Below are 20,079 nucleotides of genomic sequence, written 5' to 3'. Positions count from 1 at the left end.
CAAAAGCCTATTTGGAATGGATTTAAGAGGCTAGGAGGAGAGAAATTAGAATTGCCTTCTTTTCTGCAGAGCTGGAAAACTGCTTTCCATATTTTCTTACTTTAATATTTTTTTTATTTTTTTTTTAAAGATTTTATTTATTTATTTGACAGAGAGAGACACAGTGAGAGAGGGAACACAAGCAGGGGGAGCGGGAGAGGGAGAAGCAGGCTTCCCGCTGAGCAGAGAGCCCGATGTGGGGCTTGATCCCAGGACCCTGGGATCATGACCTGAGCCGAAGGCAGACGCTTAATGACTGAGTCACCCAGGCGCCCCTACTTTAAGTTAATATTTCCCTTTCTGTGTTTAAGTGGTAGAAATTGCAATTTGATTGCATTTCATTTTTTCCTATTTGTGGAAAATTACATGATGCCCCCAACCTGAAAACTGTGAGATGTTTTGCTATTGAATATGCCATTTACCAACACTTCAACTATAGTGGAACTCTCCAGCTTCCATGACCGTAAGAAACTCAAAAAAACATAGATCCTTTGTTTAGGCTCTCTGCTATTTTTTCAATGTCTTCTTTAGTCAGTTGTGGAATCATGTGAAAAATAGCAATAAATGATCGATTTTCTAGGCCACTTTACATGCATTTGATGCACATCTAGTTCCTCTGTCTGAGTCAGACAGAAACATTAGCAGAGTTGAGCAGTACTGCAGTCATCGTCCCATCGTTGCCATGGCTATAGCACCAAACCCTTATAGAGGATTTTTACTTTACATGAAATATTTCTTGCCATAGCAACAGCAGTGTTGATTTAAAACATAACTTGCTAGATATAATTTATCTTTAACATTTCTGTATATTTTCTATGGTGTGTCTTGTTAATAGGATTACATTTTTGATGACTCTCCTGCTCTTTTGAAATGAGACATCTCTTGGGATGCATGTGAGAAAAATCTAGGATGCTCATTGCTTGCAGGAATAGAAAACTCACAGGATACATTTGAATGCATTACATTCCAGAGCTTTTACTGAGGGTGTTTGGGTGACTTTGAGTTCAAATTCAGGATAGGGCTTTTGAAAATCGAATCAGAGTGATTATTCATTTTAGAGCAATTAAAAATAATGTCCACGCTTTTTATATTACGAAATTGCTTTTCTAATTTAAAGATTACAGAGCTACTTTTTTTGTTTGATTTCTCCAGGGCAGTTCTTTGTTTCACTTTCACTACCAGTTGGGAGAGTATAAAAACAGAAATCATTTTTAAAATAAGTTAAAACCAGGACCTACACACTTCAAAACAATAGACTTGGGTTAAAGGGGTTCTTTCCTCTCTTCCCTCAATACAGTCTCTTCTGTTTAGGAAAATACATGGTTACAGTGACTTCAGTATTACAAAGAAATACATTTTGGTAAGAGAGAAACAAAACCTCTTGGTTCCAAATGTAGTTATTCACTATAAGCCATTTATTCATCTGGCTCTAGGCTATGGGAATTACTCCTAGCACAGAACTCCCTTTGAAATCCCTAACTCCCTAGGGGGTCAGAGATAGATGAGAAACTGCCCTGTGAACTTGGTTTATACACGGGAAACAAAGAAGTTAGTGGTTGAGGGTAACAGAGGAAAGGCGTGTGGGAAGGGTGAATGTAGCTAGCTTCCTTTGCTTGCAACAGGAGCTTCTTTCAATGCAAAGCGCATGCCAAGACAGATCAGGCACTCTACCAAAAAGATACAATAATTTAGTAATACAGTCTGCCCAGGCAGCTTAGCAGCTGGAAACGAGGAAGCCTTGGGATTTGCTATAAACGGTGGGGAAATTGGCTGATAGCCTCTCTCCTATATTGAGCACAGGGAGCAAGAGAAAAGATTATAAATGTTTGAAATCAGAGCCAAACAGCCTGGTCTGTTCTGGTCCAGGAGCTGCCAGAACTCCAGCAGCCTCTGGCTTCTGCATTAAATACTGAATTTGGCAGAGTATGGGGCTAAGAAGCCAGGAAAGAACAGTGTTTACCTGGATGCATTTTCAGAAAGGCAGCTGCTGATCTTAAGTTCTTTAGAGGAGGGAATTTTATTGCATACTGGATCTGATGCCATATAGTATTTAAGCATAGCAATGATCTTTGGGCTAATTTTGCAATCAGAATAAATACCCAAAGGTCACTGCTGATATCTGAAGAGGGAACCACTGGGTGGTTTTCCAAATCCAATAATACTAATAGGACAGTGTTACTGGATCCCCAAAACCAGGTTCTTGAGTCTCAATGTTATAGAAACAAACACTGAATTCAAGAGAAAGAAACCAGGTGGACTTTATTAGAGATAGCTTGTATACAAGGGAGCTGACAAGGAAGGAATGTCACTCCCTGAAGGGCTAGCATGCAAGGCTATAAAGGCACTTTTCCAAAGGGTGAGGGGCAGGGAGTGAGGAAGAGTCCTTCAGTCCCATGGTCGTTATCTTATGGTCATTACTTTTTAATGGACACAGACAGTCACAGGATGCCTTTTTTCATGGTCAACATTCTTTTAGGGCTCCTGGAAAATAGAAATACCTGTGCAAGCAGGCTTTAAATTGTTACTTCCAATTTTGCCCAGACAACCATTACTCCCTGATGGCTATTATCTCTCATTTGTTCTCTTTCCCGGAAGGAGGTGTATGTCTCTGAGTATAGAAACTTTTAACCCTTGCCTGAGACCAGTGGTTTTATAGGAGTTAAGTCCCTCTTGCTTTCCCTATCCTGTCTCAATAGGACACGTGTTGATGCTGTAGGAAATTCTTGGGTAAAACATAAGCACAAAACCTTGTAATGGAACGGAAAGAGGCAGGTTTTGGACTAGCCAGATTTATATCCTATACTGTCTTTTCTATTTACTAGCTATTCCTTATCAGTTTAAGGGTGATAATAATACCTACTTCAAAGATTTGTGTGGGGATTGACCTAATGAGATAGAATGACCGTGAACATAGAAGAGGCATGATAAATGTTGGTTCCCCTTACCTAGTGTGGAATCTTAATCTTAGGCCTTTGTAATTTTTGAAATAAGCATGGAATTGGTATTTATTTAAATTAATTTCACATATCTTTGGAAACTTCAATTGATTTTTAAACTTGGGTAATTAAGAGAATATGAACTCTATATAGCTGTCTCTGTGGCTCATTATTATTTGTTTGATTCATACTTGTGTCTTAGTATATATGTAACCTGAGAAGACATTCTTAATATTTGGATATAAATGAACATACTAGCCAAAGCGTGTGAGTTCTATGACTAAGAAAACAAGGCAGATAAATAAACTACCACATGGTTCGTATAATTACAATATAAATGAATAAAAAATAACATTTCTCCTAAATATTTCTGATAAGACCCAGTACCCTTTTAAAAGCTTGTTGAGCCATGTTGACCACATATATTACCAAAGTTTAGCTCCTTGTTCTCTTTAGGTGATCTAGGATTTAAATACAAAACACCCTCTATGGTTATTTTGCATGATTATCATTTTTACTGAATATCATAGAGTAATTGGAATGCTTCAAAATTACGAAAACTCCATGAATTTCTTTTGTGTTCTTTATAAATATACATTTTAGGGGAATTTTATTTTAAAAAGGATTTGCTTTATTTGAGCTCATAATTATAGTAAGCTTGTTCTTCATTTATTTAATACTCAAGATTACTTATTGATTTATATATTATGTCATATATTACAAAGTACTAACATGCATGGCAAGGCAATTTATTATTAACTCTACCTATTTAGTAGGGTAAAATCATTTAGTCAAAAGAAGCTGGATTTTTTATTTATTTTATTTTTATTTTATTTTTTGAGAGAGAGCGCATACCCAAGTGGGGGTGTCAGTGGTGAGGGAAAGGGGCAGAGAGAGAGAATCTTAAGCAGACTCCATGCTGATTTTTTTTAAAAATTGGATTTTTTTAATTGAAATCTTTATGAATACATTTTTATAATAAAAACATTTTGCTACAAAGTATTATGGCAGATTAAAGTGCTCTGAGATACCTTTCTGCAGCAGAACAAATATATTCTGAATAGGACACATTCTTTTAGATGTTGCCTGCTCTAACAAGCTGTGCTCTCTGAAATGTGTATTAGAAGAAAGAAAGTCAATGTTTCTCTGAGTGCAGATGTCAATAATAGCACTGCTATTTGAACACTGTGCCCTGGTTCAGTGGTTAAAGTTAGGAGGCTGAGTCAAGACTATTAAGGGAAGCTGAAGGCAAATATAAAGTCTCTCTGGAGGGAATTGACAGGCTTCCATAGATTAAGATCAAGTAATGAGGTAACAATAAATGATTTCTATTCACCTTAAAAAGCAAATCACAATAAGTAGGTGTCATCAAAAATAGCAAATACATATGTAGTCCCCAGTGACTATAGGTATTGTTACTGAAAATAGGAAATAAAACAATAATAAATTTAAAAAGTTATAATACATTTGAAGAATTAAATGCCCAATCATGAAGATGAGTAAAAACAAGGACAATCAGTAAATAGCAGGCAAATTTGAAAAATAAATGACATTTCTAGATATGAAAAATATAACACTTGAAATTATTTTTAGAATTCTAAAAGAGGGACACCTGGGTGGCTCAGTCAGTTAAGCATCTGCCTTCGGCTCAGGTCATGATCCCAGGGTCCTGGGATCAAGTCCCATATTGCGCTTTTTGCTCAGCTTGGAGCCTGCTTCTCCCTCTGCCCTTCCCCCTGCTCATGTTCTCTCTCTCTCTCTCTTTCTCTCTGACAAATAAATAAACAAAATCTTTTTAAAAATTCTACATGAACAGAATTTCAGAATAGCAGGTTAGGCGGAGATGAAGAGAGAATTGGTAAAATGGAAAAGAAATTTGAAGAAATTACCCAAAGTGTAGCAGAGAGGGCAAAGAGGCAAAAAAATATAGAAGACATGAAAAGATACGAAGGATGGAATAAGAAGGGTAACATGCACTTAATCAGATATTCAGGATGAAATAATAAAGAGTATATAGAAGAGGAAGCTTTTTGATGGATAATGACTGAATTTTTTCCACAACTGATGAAACATGGAATCATAGGTCCAGGAAACACACTGTATTCCAAACAGGATAAACAAAGAGAAATCCATAGTAAGATACATTATTATGAAATTGAAAAATACAAAAGAGATTCTCAAAGCGGGTGAAGAAATGATGGATCACCTGCAGCAAAAGCATAGGTATAATGATAGCCACCTTATCAAGGAAATGATAGAAGCCAAAAGGAATACAATAATAGCTTCAAGGTGTGAGAGAAAATAATCATCAATCTAAAATTGTGAACTTTAAAAACCTTATTTTTAATAAATGAAAGTGTAATATAAAGTCATTTAGTTGAAAAACTGAAAGCATTTACCACCAACACATTTTTTCCAAAAGATAAACCTCAAGGATTACTTCACAAAAGAAAATGATCTCAGGACATTCTGAGGAAGTAATAGTGAATAAATAAGATGGTAAACATATGTGCAAATTCAAATAAAAATAGTCTGAATAACATAATAACGTGATCTGGAAAAGTTAGCAAACAGAATTAAAACACTGATAACAGCATTTATTAGAGAACAAGTAAATTTCAAGTGATCTAAAATCTTAAAATTGTTGAGGAAGTGGGTGGATAAGGTACTGTTCAACTTTAGACTTTGTTAAATTAAAAATGCATGGTAAGGGCATGGTAAGGGTGGCTCAGTCGTTAAGCGTCTGCCTTCGGCTCAGGTCATGATCCCAGACTCCTGGGATTGAGCCCCACATCGGGCTCCCTGCTCAGCGGGAAGCCTGCTTCTCCCTCTCCCACTCCCCCTGCTTGTGTTCCTGCTCTTGCTGTCTCTGTCTCTGTCAAATAAATAAATAAAATCTTAAAAAAAAAAAAAATCTTAAAAAAATGCATGGTAAAATTATAAGTGTACCAAAAGAATAAAAATAAACTATATAAATTCCAAGACATAGAAAAAAATAGTAATGAGAAAAAAATAACAAAAAAGGGAACAGGGATAAAAAAGAATATGAAAGATAAATGGATGTCAAAATGTAAAGTAGTAGAACAAAATCGAAATATGTAACCACCAAAATCAACATAAATTTGCTAATTTCACCATTTAAAAAGAAGAGGTTGTTTAGATGGTAGGAAAACAAAATCCAGATTTATCTTCTTTAAAATAGACGCATCTATAGCTAAGGGCACCCCCCCCACACACACACACAGAGAGAGAAGGTAAAGATGAAAGAAGTTATCCCCGAGAAATATTAGCTCAAAGAAAGTTGGGTACCTATATCAGTTTCAAGCCAAGTAGACTTTAACACTAAAGGTTTTTCCAGGATATAAAAAGTCACTATGGAATATTATAATGTTCAATTCACCAGGAAAATATAAAAATTCTAAATATGTATGCACTTAAAAATTATGCATATGATATACATCATATATATATATTTAATAGAAGTAGAAGGAAAAATCATAAGTCCACTAAAACTGGGAGATTTCAACATACCTCAATTGATGAAATATTTTAACAGCTCAATTAATAAACTTAATCTAGTAAAATACATAGAGCTTGGTACCCAACAATTAGAGAATACATGTTATTGTCATGAAACATTGATAAAAATTTATCTTAACTTGGCTATAAGCAAGTTTCAATACATATCAAAGACTCAGATTCATATATACTCCATTTTCTGACAAGAACTCAATTATGTTAAAGACTCCCATATATATCCCCATAAAAATGTGAATTTAAATACACACTTCTAAATGACTCATGAAAAATGAGTTGAGACACCAAATTCTAACTTAAAAATGTTTATATTTCAACAAAAATGTAAATATAAATATCAACCATGGTGAAAGCAGTGTAAGTGGAACTTAGAAATTTTAAATCCTTATATTAGAAAAGACGAAATGCTGAAGACTAACGAGCTAAATGCAAATTTAAGAAATTTTATAAGAAATAATAGAAAAAAACCAGAAAAGTAGGAAAAAGGAAGTGGTAAAGAACAGAAATAGAAACTAATATATAAAATCAGAAGCAGAATATTTTATACACTTAAAAGTAGATGTAATTTCTAGTAAGAACAGTAAAGAAGAAAGGGAGACTGTACCAACAAACTATATTAGGAATGAGAAGGACTGTAACTACAGTTACATAGATTCAAAAGATACTAAGAAAAAATTATGAACAACTTTGTGCCAACAAATTTTGAAACTGAGAGAGATGGATAAATTCGAGATAATTATAACCTGCCAAAACTTCAAAAAGATATAGAAACCCCAAATAGTCCTACAGCTATTAAAGAAATTGAATGAATAATTAAAAATCTTTCCACAAAGAGTATGTTGAGTCAAGATTATTTTAAAGATAAATTAAATATAACTGTTAAGAAACAGACCATTGCAATCTTATACAAACTGCTGTAGAGAATTGAAGAAGTGAGAATTTTCTCCAACTGGTTCTTATGACACTAGTAAGATTCATATCAAAACTAGACAGTATAAGAAGGAAAGATTAAAGTCCTGTTTCATTCATGAACATAGATGCAAAAATCCTAAACAAAGTACTAGCAAACCAAATCTAGTGGGACATCAAAAGGAAAATTCATTATGGCCAGTTCATCCCATTAATATCCAGTGTGTTTCACATAAAAAAAATATGTTATTTACACTAGCAGATTAAAGGAGAAAGACTACATAATCAACTCAACAGGTGAAGAAAACCATTTGATATAAACTCGATATTCAATCATAATTAAAATTCTCAGCAAAGTTGGAATACAAAAGAACATACTTAATAAATGCTATCTATCCAAAAATTAGAGAAAGCATCAATTTAAAAAGGGAAACATTAGAAGTATTCCGTGGTAGATGTGATTGCTGCTCTCAATTCTTCACTCCCTCTTCTGCCATGTTACACTGTAGTGCAGTACAGCAGGTGGCCTTTACATCCCCACTCCATTTACTTTAGGTTTAGACACATGACTTTATTCTCTCTGTGGATGTGAGAAGTGATAGTGTCCCAATTCCTACAGTGAGACCTGGAGTCATCACCCATTTCCACTATGGAAAGATACATCATGTAGCCTCTGAACAACTCCACTGCACACTCATGAGATAATGAGAGTGAAAAGGGCAAATAAATGTCTTAGTATTAGTATGAAAATTGTTTTGATCTCATGGGACCCCTGAGAAGATCTTGGGGACCCCATGCATTCCTGGACAACACAGAAAAATACTACTTCATCGTGGCATGTCCTGTGCCACTCTAGAATGTACTTGTTTGTAAGAAACAACCACACAACCACAATGGAACCAAATCAGAAAATACATTGCTACCATCTATTCCTCAGACCTCACTCACGTTTTCCTACTTTCCTCAATAATAATTTCCATGATAAAAAGAATCTAGCTGAGGATCCCATGTTGCATTTGGTTGTAATGTCTCTTTAGTCTCTTTCCATCTGAATAGTTCCTCTCACTTTCCTTGACATTCATTACCTTGACACTTTTGAAGATTACAGGCAGTTATTTTGTAGACTATCTCACAAATTAGGTTTATCTGATATTTCTGCATGAGTAGATTTAGGTTATGCATCTTTGGCAGGAAAATCCAGAAGTGATTCTGTGTTTTTCTCATTGCATCCTATCAGATGGACCAAGATTTTTATTTGCCTTATTACTGGTGATGTTCACCTTCATCGTTTGATTAAGATAGCACCTCCCTGAACTCTTCACCACAGTTACTCTTTTTCACTTTGTAATTAATAAGTATTTTATGGGGAGGTCATTTGAAATTATTTAAATTTCCCATTCCTAATCAAACTTTTAAATCATTCATTTATTTATTTTTTTTTATGGGCTCATGTGTTCCTATTTTATTTAATAGGTTATAACCCATTAACTGTCATTATTTATTTTGTTCCTAATATTGTCCGCTGTTTAAACAGTTGGAGCCCAGTCAAACTGGCTTCTCTACCCTCCTAACATATCTCATCACTCTGAGGACTTCTTTGCTTTCTGGCACAAGGTGTTCCAGATTCATCTTGCACCTTCCCTGCACTGGCCCTGATATCAGTAATTTCTCAATGGATCATTGCTGATTTGAGTTAAAAATATATTTAGAAGCCAAAATGTAGGCTTTACTTACTACCAGGGGGATTTCAATTTCCCACACCTTCTTAGTTGACAGGGGTAGGTAATATATATGTGTAAATACATACATACACAAATACATATTTACATCTGTCTTTATCTATATATCTTGGAAACATTGGTATCTCCAATTCCAATCCAACATCACAAAGTTCACTCCAGTTTTCTTCCTCTTCATATTTAAAAATTCTCCCTTAAACAGTTTAATGTGAAATCTGGTTCCCATTATCCTTAATGTAGTTGCTTATTCGATCAACCCCTTGTAAGTAACCAATTTCCCAGATCCACTTCCTCACCACTCAGATTTCTTTCTACCCTTGACTGAAATTTGATTCTCTATGCCAGTTTATCTCTCTGTGTAAACACCCTGCTCATCCTCCTGAGGCTGCACTTTATAGCAGGCCATTGCCAGGCATGCTCCTTTCTCTGATTGGGCTTTGACATCCCATGCCATGCAACTCCATGCACAAACACTTTTCTCTTCTGAACGGGGACACTTTCCTTGCCCTGTTTGGGTTTTGACACCCCAGACCACCCCTCTGCAGGGATATCCTCCTTGCTTTGCTGACTCCTTCTACTAGGCCACTCCCCCTCCATAGGTTCCTCCCTAGCCCCACCTGGACCCTGACACTCCATACTGGACTACTCCACATGTGGACACCCTCCTAACCCTGCATGGACCCCAACATGCCATTCTGGGTTGCCCCAAACATGGACACCACCGTTACCCTGCTTGAGCCCTGATTCTCAACTCTGGGTCACTACAAATCCCCATTCTCCACTGAAGGTATGGATGCCACTTTTCCTCATCTAATGACTTTAGGACTGAATTGTATGGAGTGAATGGGAAAGAGAAAAGGAAATGACCAGCCATCTCATATCTGAGCTCCTCTACTATGGTATAGGTTGTTCTTCAGATCTTAGATGATTTTCTTAATTTTTAAAAAATACTTTTTAATTTTAGGTTACAGTTTTCAAATTCCATGGGGCCATATTTTTTGTTTGTTTTCATTGGCTCTTCATTCATTTTCATTTATTTTTCTTGCAATGTCTTTAAATGGGCTTCTATTAAAATCCTTTTTTATTTCCCATGTTTAATGAGAAGAGATGTCCTGGATTATTCATTCAGAAGAGGTTGCTGTATGAGAATAGGCATGAGCCATACCATATGAGAATAACTTTACCCATTTCACTGCTCAAGGACTTTTTCCTTTGTTGTTACCATGAAGTATTAAGAAACAGGGGAGCTTCTCTGCTTGATTCAGAAAGACTTCTTGCCATTACTTCAGAGTTCACCAGAGCTCCATTTACTTTGCTTTCCAAAGCAGTAGTCTCACAGTTGAACATTGTATTTTGCTACTATTATGTCCAAGGTCTCCCTCCTCTGGACCGTCGCTTCCCATGCCACTACCATTTCCCCATTATATAAAATGTTTTTTCTCCTTGACGTCTCTGGTGTTTTCACTCTGCTGAATTTGGATTCTGCTCCTGAAAGTTTTTCTTCAGATTAAGTCTCTAGCCCTACTAAAATCATGTCTTTATTGGATATTCCTAAGATTCTCAAGGGCTTAAGCTGCTTCCTATTGTCTTTTTGCAGAATTTTTTCTAGTTCTGCTAGTTGTTCTCAGATTCCATTGCTCAGCATCCTGCTTAGTGCTGGGCCCTCTCCTTTGATTAATCAGAATCTAAAGGCAATTTCATGGCTTGCAAGGTCTGTCCAATTTCATTTTCTTTTCATGACTATAGCTACACAGCTGCAGATCCAGTTCTGGATCTTGTTGCTGTCACCTGATTTGGTTTTGCCCATCCATTTTCCAGGGCCACAGGGATTCCTTGATACCTGCTTTATTAAAGTTATTACCCATAGTTGGTTTTTGTTTGTTGCTATCATGTGCTCATTTTATTCTTTCATTATTACATGTTTTTTAAAAAGCTGTTTATTTATTTGAGGGAGAGAGAGAGCAGGGGGAAGGGCAGAGGGGGAGGGAGAGAGAAAATCTCAAGCAGACTCCCCACTAAGCATGGAGACTGACAAGAGGCTCAATCCCACAACCCTGAGATTGTGACCTGAGATTGACAAGAGTCCAACACTTAACTGACTAAATCAGCCAGGTGCCCACCCCATTAATATATGTTTTTTTTTTAATTCCAGTTAGCATACAATATAATATTAGCATCAGGTATACAATATAGTGAATCAACACTTCCATACAACACCCAGTGCTCATCACAAGTGCACTCCTTAATCCCCATCACCTATTTAACCCATCCCCCACCCTCCTCCCATCTGATAACCATCAAGTTGTTCTCTACAGTGAAGAGTCTGTTTCTTGGTTTTCCTCTCTCTTTTCTTCCCCCCCTCCTTGCTCATTTGTTTTGTTTCTTGAATTCCACATGAATGAAATCATATGGTATTTGTCTTTCTCTGACTGACTTATTCCACTTAGTGTAATACTCTCTAGCTCCATCCATGTCATTGCAAATGGCAAGATTTCATTCTTTTTTATGACTGAAAAATATTCCAATATTCCATTCCATTCCAATAAGATTCCATTTATGGCTGAATAATATTCCATTCCATAATATACCACATCTTCTTCATACATTCATCAGTCAATGGACACTTGGGCTGTTTCCATAATTTGGCTATTGTAGATAATCTGCTATAAACATTGGGGTGCATGTATCCCTTTGAATTAGTACTTTTGTATTCTTTGAGTAAATATCTATCATAGGGTAGTTCTTATTTTTAACTTTATGAGGAACCTCCATACTGTTTTCCACAGTGCCTGCACCAGTTTGCATTCCCACCAACAGTAGAAGAGGGGTTTTTTTTCTCCACATCCTCACCAACACCTGTTGTTTCTTATGTTGTTGATTTTAGCCATTTTGACAGGTGTGAGGTGATATCTCATTGTAGTTTTGATTTGTATTTCCCTGATGATCAGTGATGTTGAGTATCTTTTCATGGGTCTGTTGGCCATCTGTATGTCTTCTTTTGAAAAATGTCTATTCATGTCTTCTGCCCATTTTTTAGTTGGATTATTCATTTTTGGGGTGTTGGGTTTTATAAGTTCTTTATATACTTTGGATACTAAACTTTTATTGGATATATCATTTGCAAATATTTTCTCCCATTTTGTAGGTTGCCTTTTAGTTTTGTTGATTGTTGCCTTTGCTGTGCTTTTTATTTTGATTTAGTTTGATTTAGTCCCAATAGTTATTTTTGCTTTTGTTTCCCTTGCTTCAGGAGACATATCTAGAAAGAAGTTATTATGGCCAATGTCAAAGAGGTTACTGCCTGTGTTCTTCTCTAGGATTTTTATGGTTTCAGGTCTCACATGTAGATCTTTCATTCATTGTGAATTTATTTTTGGTATGGTATAAGAAAGTGGTCCAGTTTCATTCTTTTGCATGTTTTTGTCCAGTTTTCCAAATATCATTTGTTGAAGAGACTGTTTCCCACTGCATATTTTTACCCCCAAATGAATGCCTTTATTATTTTACTTCTACATTAAGAAAACTGCAATGATGTTCCATGAACAAACTTCTCAACTCAAAATTTAAGAACCTTGTTAACCAAACTCCAGTCAACATTTGTTCTGTCAGTTATCAGCAAAGTGACATGGGTTAAGTTAAAAACAAGCAAACAACTGATTTTTTCATGTATGATTATAACAATAGTAACACAAACACTGAAAGTACCAAACAAGAACCATCTTACGGAATTTTGGAGACTAATGATATCAACAGCAGCTACGTCTAAAGGCACTGTAATAAAATCTTGCATTGGGGCGCCTGGGTGGCTCAGCCATTAAGCATCTGCCTTTGGCTCAGGTCATGATCCCAGGGTCCTGGGATTAAGCCCCGCATTGGGCTTCCTGCTCCGCGGGAAGCCTGCTTCTCCCTCTCCCACCCCCCCTGCTTGTGTTCCCTCTCTCACTGTCTCTCTCTCTCTCTCTGTCAAATAAATAAAATCTTAAAAAAAAAAATCTTGCGTTTATTATCTCTAGTGTATCAGAATGGCTAAAGATGAGGACTTTGGGGTCAACAATACTTCTGATCCATCCTGGCTTTGCTAATTTTTGCTTGTATGATTTGGGTCAAGTGATTCGACTTGCTTATCAATTTTATCATCTGCACAAAGGGAATAATATGCACCTTGAGGGTTGCTGTAAGGATTAAATGAGACAATGTAAATAATCTGAGCATGGTACCTAGCACAATACTAGATATGATTATTACTGTTGAAGAAATAAGACATTTTTAGGAGATATAATTATCACCATTTACATGTAAGGAAACTGAGGCCCAGATAATTAAACAACTATCTTAGATATACAGGCATTGAGAAATATAATTGGGACTCAAATCCTCTGACTCCAAAGACCATGATCAACTTCAAGAGGGTGGGATAGGAGCAGGGGAAGAGGATAGAAACAGGGGGAGAGAATAGCACTGGTGCAGTCCTTAGCATGTAGCTGTTAGTTTCCTTCTCTTTTCTTTTTTTTTAATTTTCATTTTTACACCCCCTGTATATTTTTTCTTGCTTTGTTGAAGATTAATTGACCATATAGTTGTGGGTTCATTTCTGGGTTTTCTATTTTGTTCTTTTGATCTATGTGTCTACTTTTGTGCCAGTACCATACTGTTCTGATGACTACAGCTTTGTAATATAACTTGAAGTCTAGAACTGTGATGCCTCTAGCTTTGCTTTTCTTTTTCATGAATGACAATTAGACCAGATGGACTTAATACATATACTTAGAACATTCCATCCTAAAACAGAAGAATATACATTCTTTTCAAGTACACATGGATCATTCTCCAGAATAGATCACATTTAAGGTCACAAAACAGGACTCAACAAATACAAAGAGATTGAAGTTATACCATGCATCTTTTCTGACCACAATGCTATGAAACTAGAAGTCAACCACACGAAAAAATTTGGAAAGACCATAAATATATGGAGGTCAAACAATATGCTACTAAACGATGAATGGGTCAACCAGGAGATCAAGGAAGAAATAAAAAAATACATGAAAACAAATGAAAATGAAAACACAATGGTCCAAATCCTTTGGGATGTAGCAAAAGCAGTCCTAAGAGGGAAGTATATAGCAATACAGGCCTACCTCAAGAAGTGAGAAAAATCTCAAATAAAAACCTAACCTTACATCAAAAGAAGCTAGAAAAAAAGAACAACAAATTAAGCCTAAAGCCAGCAGAAGGAAGGAAATAATAAAGATTAGAGCAGAAATAAGTGGTATAGAAACTAAAAAAACAATAGATCAATGAAACCAGGAGCTGGTTCTTTGAAAAAAATTAATAAAATTGATAAAACTCCAGCCTGACTTATCAAAAAGAAAAAAGACCCAAATAAATAAAATCACAAATGAGAGAGGAAAAATAACAACCAACACCACGAATTTCTACTAATATCAATATCAGCACTCAAATCCCTGGAAATAGAGAAATTTTTAATTTTCTAAAGAGGAATAAAATGACCCAGTAGACAAAAGTTATGATTTATAATACAAGAAGAAATCATTCATTTTCCATAATTTGTTTTTATCTTGACATGAAATTTGGGGTTTTATTGTTATTCAGGTATTTATATGATAAAGATCAGGGGCAAAGATGGGTAAAAAGAGATTGAAATGCTTACTTATTGGATACTTTCTCTGACATTTCTTTGAAATGCTAATGATGCTTTGAGTAACTATCAGATTGGAATTCACACATATTTAGTTCTGTACCTTGGCATGAAACATCCACTTATCAAAAGAGAAGTGTGAAATTAAATGAGACAAATTGTGAAAACAGTTTAATCTATATACTTTACCTCAGTTACATATAAAAAAATAGTAAGAAAGTGCAAAAATTCTTTCCAAAGTATATTTTAAAAATACATAAGCAGAAACAAAGGAGTAAATTCCATGTATTTACTGTGTCAAAATAACAGTCTTTATTGAATATCGAATACAATCACTATTGAATATCTAATACAATACATTTGTAAAAATGAAATCCTTTAGATTAAAAATTGTTGTAATAGCAGAAACATATTTAATGTGTTCTGTGCCACTGGCATTGTTCTGCTCTACTTCTATTATTTTATTAAGTCTTCACAACACTTATAGGTGTATACTATTACGATCTTTGTTTGCAGAAGTGAAAATATAAACATTGCCAGAATGTATTTTGAACAATGTATTAATTCTTCTTTGAAAACTGGGGTACAGGCTGAATCATTTATCTATCATGGTATATCAACAACTCCAAAACTTAATGGCTTAAAATAATAGCCATTTATATAGCTCATGATTCTGGTGTTTTCTTCTGGTCTGGGCCAGCCTCAGCTAATCTTGGCTAGGTTTTTTCATTCATGGGTGGTCCGTTGGCATATTGGCCTGGGATTGGTAGGTCATGGATGACCTCACTCAAATGTCAGAAAGTTGGCTGACTATTGTCTAAGGTGACAGAGATGGCTGGGCTATCAACCATGCCTTTTTACTTTAGGTTTGTTTTGTTTTGTTTTTTTCATTCTTTAACATCTTGGGACCTTTTTGACCCTGGAGGAACTGCCCCTCCCAGGGCTAGCTAAATCTTAGAGATAGTAAACATGCCTTTCATATGCAAACCAACCAATCCAGAGCCATACCCCAACCACACTCTGGGCCACTTTTCACCTGGCCTAATCACACCAGGGCCAGGTATCAAACAACTAGGGATAATCCCTATGCTCCAGAAGCTGCTGTAATGATTCAAACTAGCCAATCCTAAACCTGATTATCCTGTTTCACCCATTCCTTCACAGAGAAATCACAATAAAGGCTCTGGCCCACCTTTTCCCTCACTCATTCTGCCTCCTAACTAACTTTGGTGTTTCCCCATGTCCCCCACCCAGGGCATGGCATCCTCCCTCCTCTTGCAATCTATAACAGTTTATCTTTTCGATGGCAATTGTCTCCTGATCTGTTAGCCTCATCATACTTGAAAAACAATAAAGCCTATAATTTCAAACAGCTGGGTCATGTATTTCATCATCTCTCAGGTGAGTCTGGGCTTGTTCACCTGGCAGCAAGCTTGCAAGAGCAGCCAGAGAGCAAGCCCCAGTGCACAAGTGCCTTTCAAGTCTTTGCTTCTGTTGTGTTGGCTCTTGCCCCATTGGCCAAAGCAAGGCACACGGTCATGCCCAGAGTCACGTGGGAGGAATGGATCCAGAGTAGGGTGTGGCTACAGGGAGCTGTTGCATAGTGGGGCCATGCCTGCCATCAATCCACCAAATTAGCATTTCGGGAGCTTTTATATCGACTTCTTATTCTCTTTGATTTGAGTAATCTTTAGAGTTTGGCCATTGAAATAAGCAAGTAGTAGTTGCCTTTTGACAACTCTTAACAAAAATGTTACCAACTATCATGATGCTAAGGAACTATTATTCAAAAGACAATGCTTATATGCCAATACCTAAATTTCCTTTTACTTAGGGAAGTGATTGCTTATCACTAGAGGACTTGGACAATATAAAGCATTTTGAGGTGATTATAGTCATTTTGGTAAAACCACAGAGGGGATGATAACCTAATAATAATATTCACAGAAAATTTTAGATAAAATTATGCCCCTAAAACTCTCATTTATCATGATTATGGTCAAAAACGTCTTGACTGAGATTTACAGAATCTTTTTCCCACAATAGGCTGATTATTGTCAATTTTCTTTTCATAATCAAACACTTTGGCCTTCTTTAGCAACTTTCAAAATAAAATTCTAAACTTCCTTATTTCTGAATTCCTCCTTCCTTTTACATTACTTACCCATTACTGTCATCCATACCAACCTGTTACATTGTAAAGCACTATGTACCCAAGTAGCATAGGAAGAAAAAGGAGAAAATACATTGGAACAGAATGCCAGGTTTTATTTCCTTTTGGTATTATCTTGCTTCCATGAAAATGAAAAAAACTTTTTTAGTTCACTTATCCCAAATTCCAGGAATAATCATAAACAGAAGAAATATGTCCCCTCCCACAAAGAGTCTACTTGCTTGCCTTTGAACCCTAGATTGTTCTTTTATCTAAATAGTAATATATTTTCCAGGCCAGTGGATATGGGAATCTGATAGATCTTAGGTTGAATCTCAGCTTAACCTTTTACTAGCTAGGGAAACTTCAGTAACTTGTTTAAGTGTTCATTTTTACTTCCAAAAAATGGATATAATAGGCCATAAACTCTAGCTTTCAAGAGAGTTCGGAGCTGTCTTCACTCACTCTCCACTCACTATTTTACCCCAGGAAGGGTCTCTGTCTTGAGGGAAGGACTAAAGGAGTTATTATCAAGGACATACTTTTGCTACGTTGGAAAGGGATGCAGTTTTTGTGGGAAGACAGAGAGATTATTATAGTACTGGGTGGGCACAGAGTGCTCCTCCTTTAAATTGTTGTCTTTTGGACCTCTCTTCCTAGCACTCTTCTCTCTTCCATCTCAGGATATCATTGTGACAAGGTCAGAGCAGAGGGACACCTTCTACTTGGAAAGCCAAACAGGAACCAGGGTTAGGTATGGGGATATGCAAGGTCAGGGACAAACCTGCCTCAATCAGCAACTAGGGAGAGAACATGTAGGGACTTGGGACCAAACTGTAATAAAGAAAGTTGGTTTGTCTGTAACATCCTCTGGGCAAATACCTATTGAGACTTATTATGGTTGCCAATTTGTTTAAATATGTGAATGCAGTATTCTGGCTATATCTCTATCAGATAATCATAATTATTATTAATCATTCATTTCACAGGACTGTTATGCAGATCAAATGTAAATATAACTCCTAATTCAGTGCCTATTAAATAGCACATACCTGTTAAATGTTACTCGTTAATTTACGAAAACTTTGGTGTTTGGAGTTTCTAGTAATAACTAATGTACTTAAAATGCAAGTCAGCAAGTCAACTTTGGATTTGTTATTATCCACCACATTGGCTATTTTTGACTCTTTCACAAGATTGGGTTATGAGCTTATCAGGTAATTTAACTTTTGATTGTGGCAAATATTCAGCTATATGAACTAAAATGACCAATCAAAAAAATATACTGACTTCTGTTGCTAAGTTCTTTGGCCAGGGTTTTACAGTATATATTTAAAAGACAAATTAGGTCATAAAAATGCATGGTATATTTTAAGTCCCAGAGAACATTTATGTTTTATCTTAAAACATTTATGTTTTATCTAGAAAAAATTACAAAGCAGTAAATATTTCTTTTTTCTTTTCTGCATTACACTTTCAAAGATCTGAAGAAATTAAAAATAACTAATGCTATTTCAGAGAAGAAAGAAAAAGATAGGGACGCCTGGGTGGCTCAATCATTAAGCGTCTGCCTTCAGCTCAGTTCATGATTCCAGAGTGCTGGGATGGAGCCCCGCATCGGGCTCCCTGCTCAGTGGAGGGCCTGCTTCTCCCTCTCCCACTCCCCCTGCTTGTGTTCCCTCTCTTGCTCTCTCTCTCTGTCAAATAAATAAATAAATAATCTTTAAAAAAAAAAGAAAGAAAAATATAGCTTTGTGTTAATAGCTCAACATCAGTTTCTTGTAAAAGAGTCTCACTTTTTAGTGATATTATGGATTGCATTGTTTGCCTATGTTAAGCCTGAACAAATCCTTTTTGTCTAAATTATATAACTTATAGAATTATTCTTAATTTTATATTTTATATTTAAAGTAATATTCTCAGTATTATTAAATTACTTCTTAATTTAAACCTTGAATTACTTGTAATTATACTTCTTTCAAAGATTTTGTTTCTGAATTCATTTTCTGGGAGAAGGGCAAAGGGATGTCATTATGTATGATCTTGATTTACCTGCCTGATGTCCTTCTGCACAATGATTCATTTATTGTGAGGGTTTGGACATGGGTGTTTCACTTTAAGAAAACTCAGTTTTGTTATTCAATATAAAGTATATGCTCTGGGGACAAGGAAGAACAATATAAAATTACTCAATTAGTACTCAATTCATATCTTTGAAATGTACCCTAAGGTATGTCAGGAAGATGTGGTTCATACACACACACACACACACACACACACACACACACATATTCATTTTATACATGGTACTATAGGGTCATGATTGTTTCATAAAGTGAGGATATCATTGTACCAACAAATAAAATGTCTGGGTATTGCACAAGTTTGAAAAGGCAGTGCTATTGTATCATCTTTTGGAGTTCTTATAAACAACCATCCTGATGTTCTTCCTCTCTTTTGCAGATGGCCCTTCTCAACAGGAGGACAGCGATCCTCCAAAAGAATATGATCCTGGGCAATTTGCAGGCCTTCTCCATGGATCCTCTCCAGCCTGTGAGTCCCCTGAAAATCCATTTCATCTCTATGGGAAAAGAGATGAATGTGAAGAAGGACAAGATGAAGTCAGTTTGGCAAATAGTCCTTTGCCTTTCAAGAAGTCTCCAATAGCAAATAACTCAGAAACTTCGGTAAAGAAAATTAAACCCAAAGTGGTCAGTCGAACAATTTTTCACAAAAAAAGCAACCAACTTGAAAACCATACCATTGTTGGCACAAGAACAACTAGGAGTGGATCCCGGAATGGGGACCAGTGGATTATGAACACAGGAGGATTTGTGGAGAGAGCCTGTACCTTGGGGAGAATAAGGTCATTGCCAAAAGCCCTGATTGACATGCATTTATCAAAAAATGTCTCTAAATCAGATTCTGATCTCATTGCATACCCTTCAAATGAGAAAACATCAAGAGTTAACTGGAGTGAATCTGCAACTGCCGAACATAGTTCTAAAGGGAATTCTGAAAGAACACCGTCTTTCACTTCTGAATGGGAAGAAGTAAGACTTGTTCTTCTTGTTCTTTATATAAGACTTTGGAGCAAGGGAAGTTTGG

The 20,079-nt window shown here is 36.0% G+C and overlaps 1 protein-coding gene across 5 annotated transcripts in view; it reads left to right on the top strand.

The window, feature by feature from the left end:
- The window catches only part of ANKS1B (ankyrin repeat and sterile alpha motif domain containing 1B), a 1,091,613-nt gene that overhangs the window by 608,645 nt on the left and 462,889 nt on the right, over window positions 1-20,079 (top strand). For all 5 annotated transcript variants that reach the window (XM_078076455.1, XM_078076454.1, XM_078076453.1 and 2 more), the window contains exon 13: window positions 19,435-20,024. In XM_078076455.1, coding sequence (XP_077932581.1) covers window positions 19,435-20,024 — 590 coding nt within the window. The remainder of the gene's footprint in view (window positions 1-19,434; window positions 20,025-20,079) is intronic.

The sequence above is a fragment of the Halichoerus grypus genome, chromosome 6 (genome assembly GCF_964656455.1).
Source record: "Halichoerus grypus chromosome 6, mHalGry1.hap1.1, whole genome shotgun sequence".
Classification (NCBI taxonomy): domain Eukaryota; kingdom Metazoa; phylum Chordata; class Mammalia; order Carnivora; family Phocidae; genus Halichoerus; species Halichoerus grypus.
The sequence above is the reverse complement of the archived record's forward strand: the minus strand, read 5'-3'. Positions and strand labels throughout refer to the sequence as shown.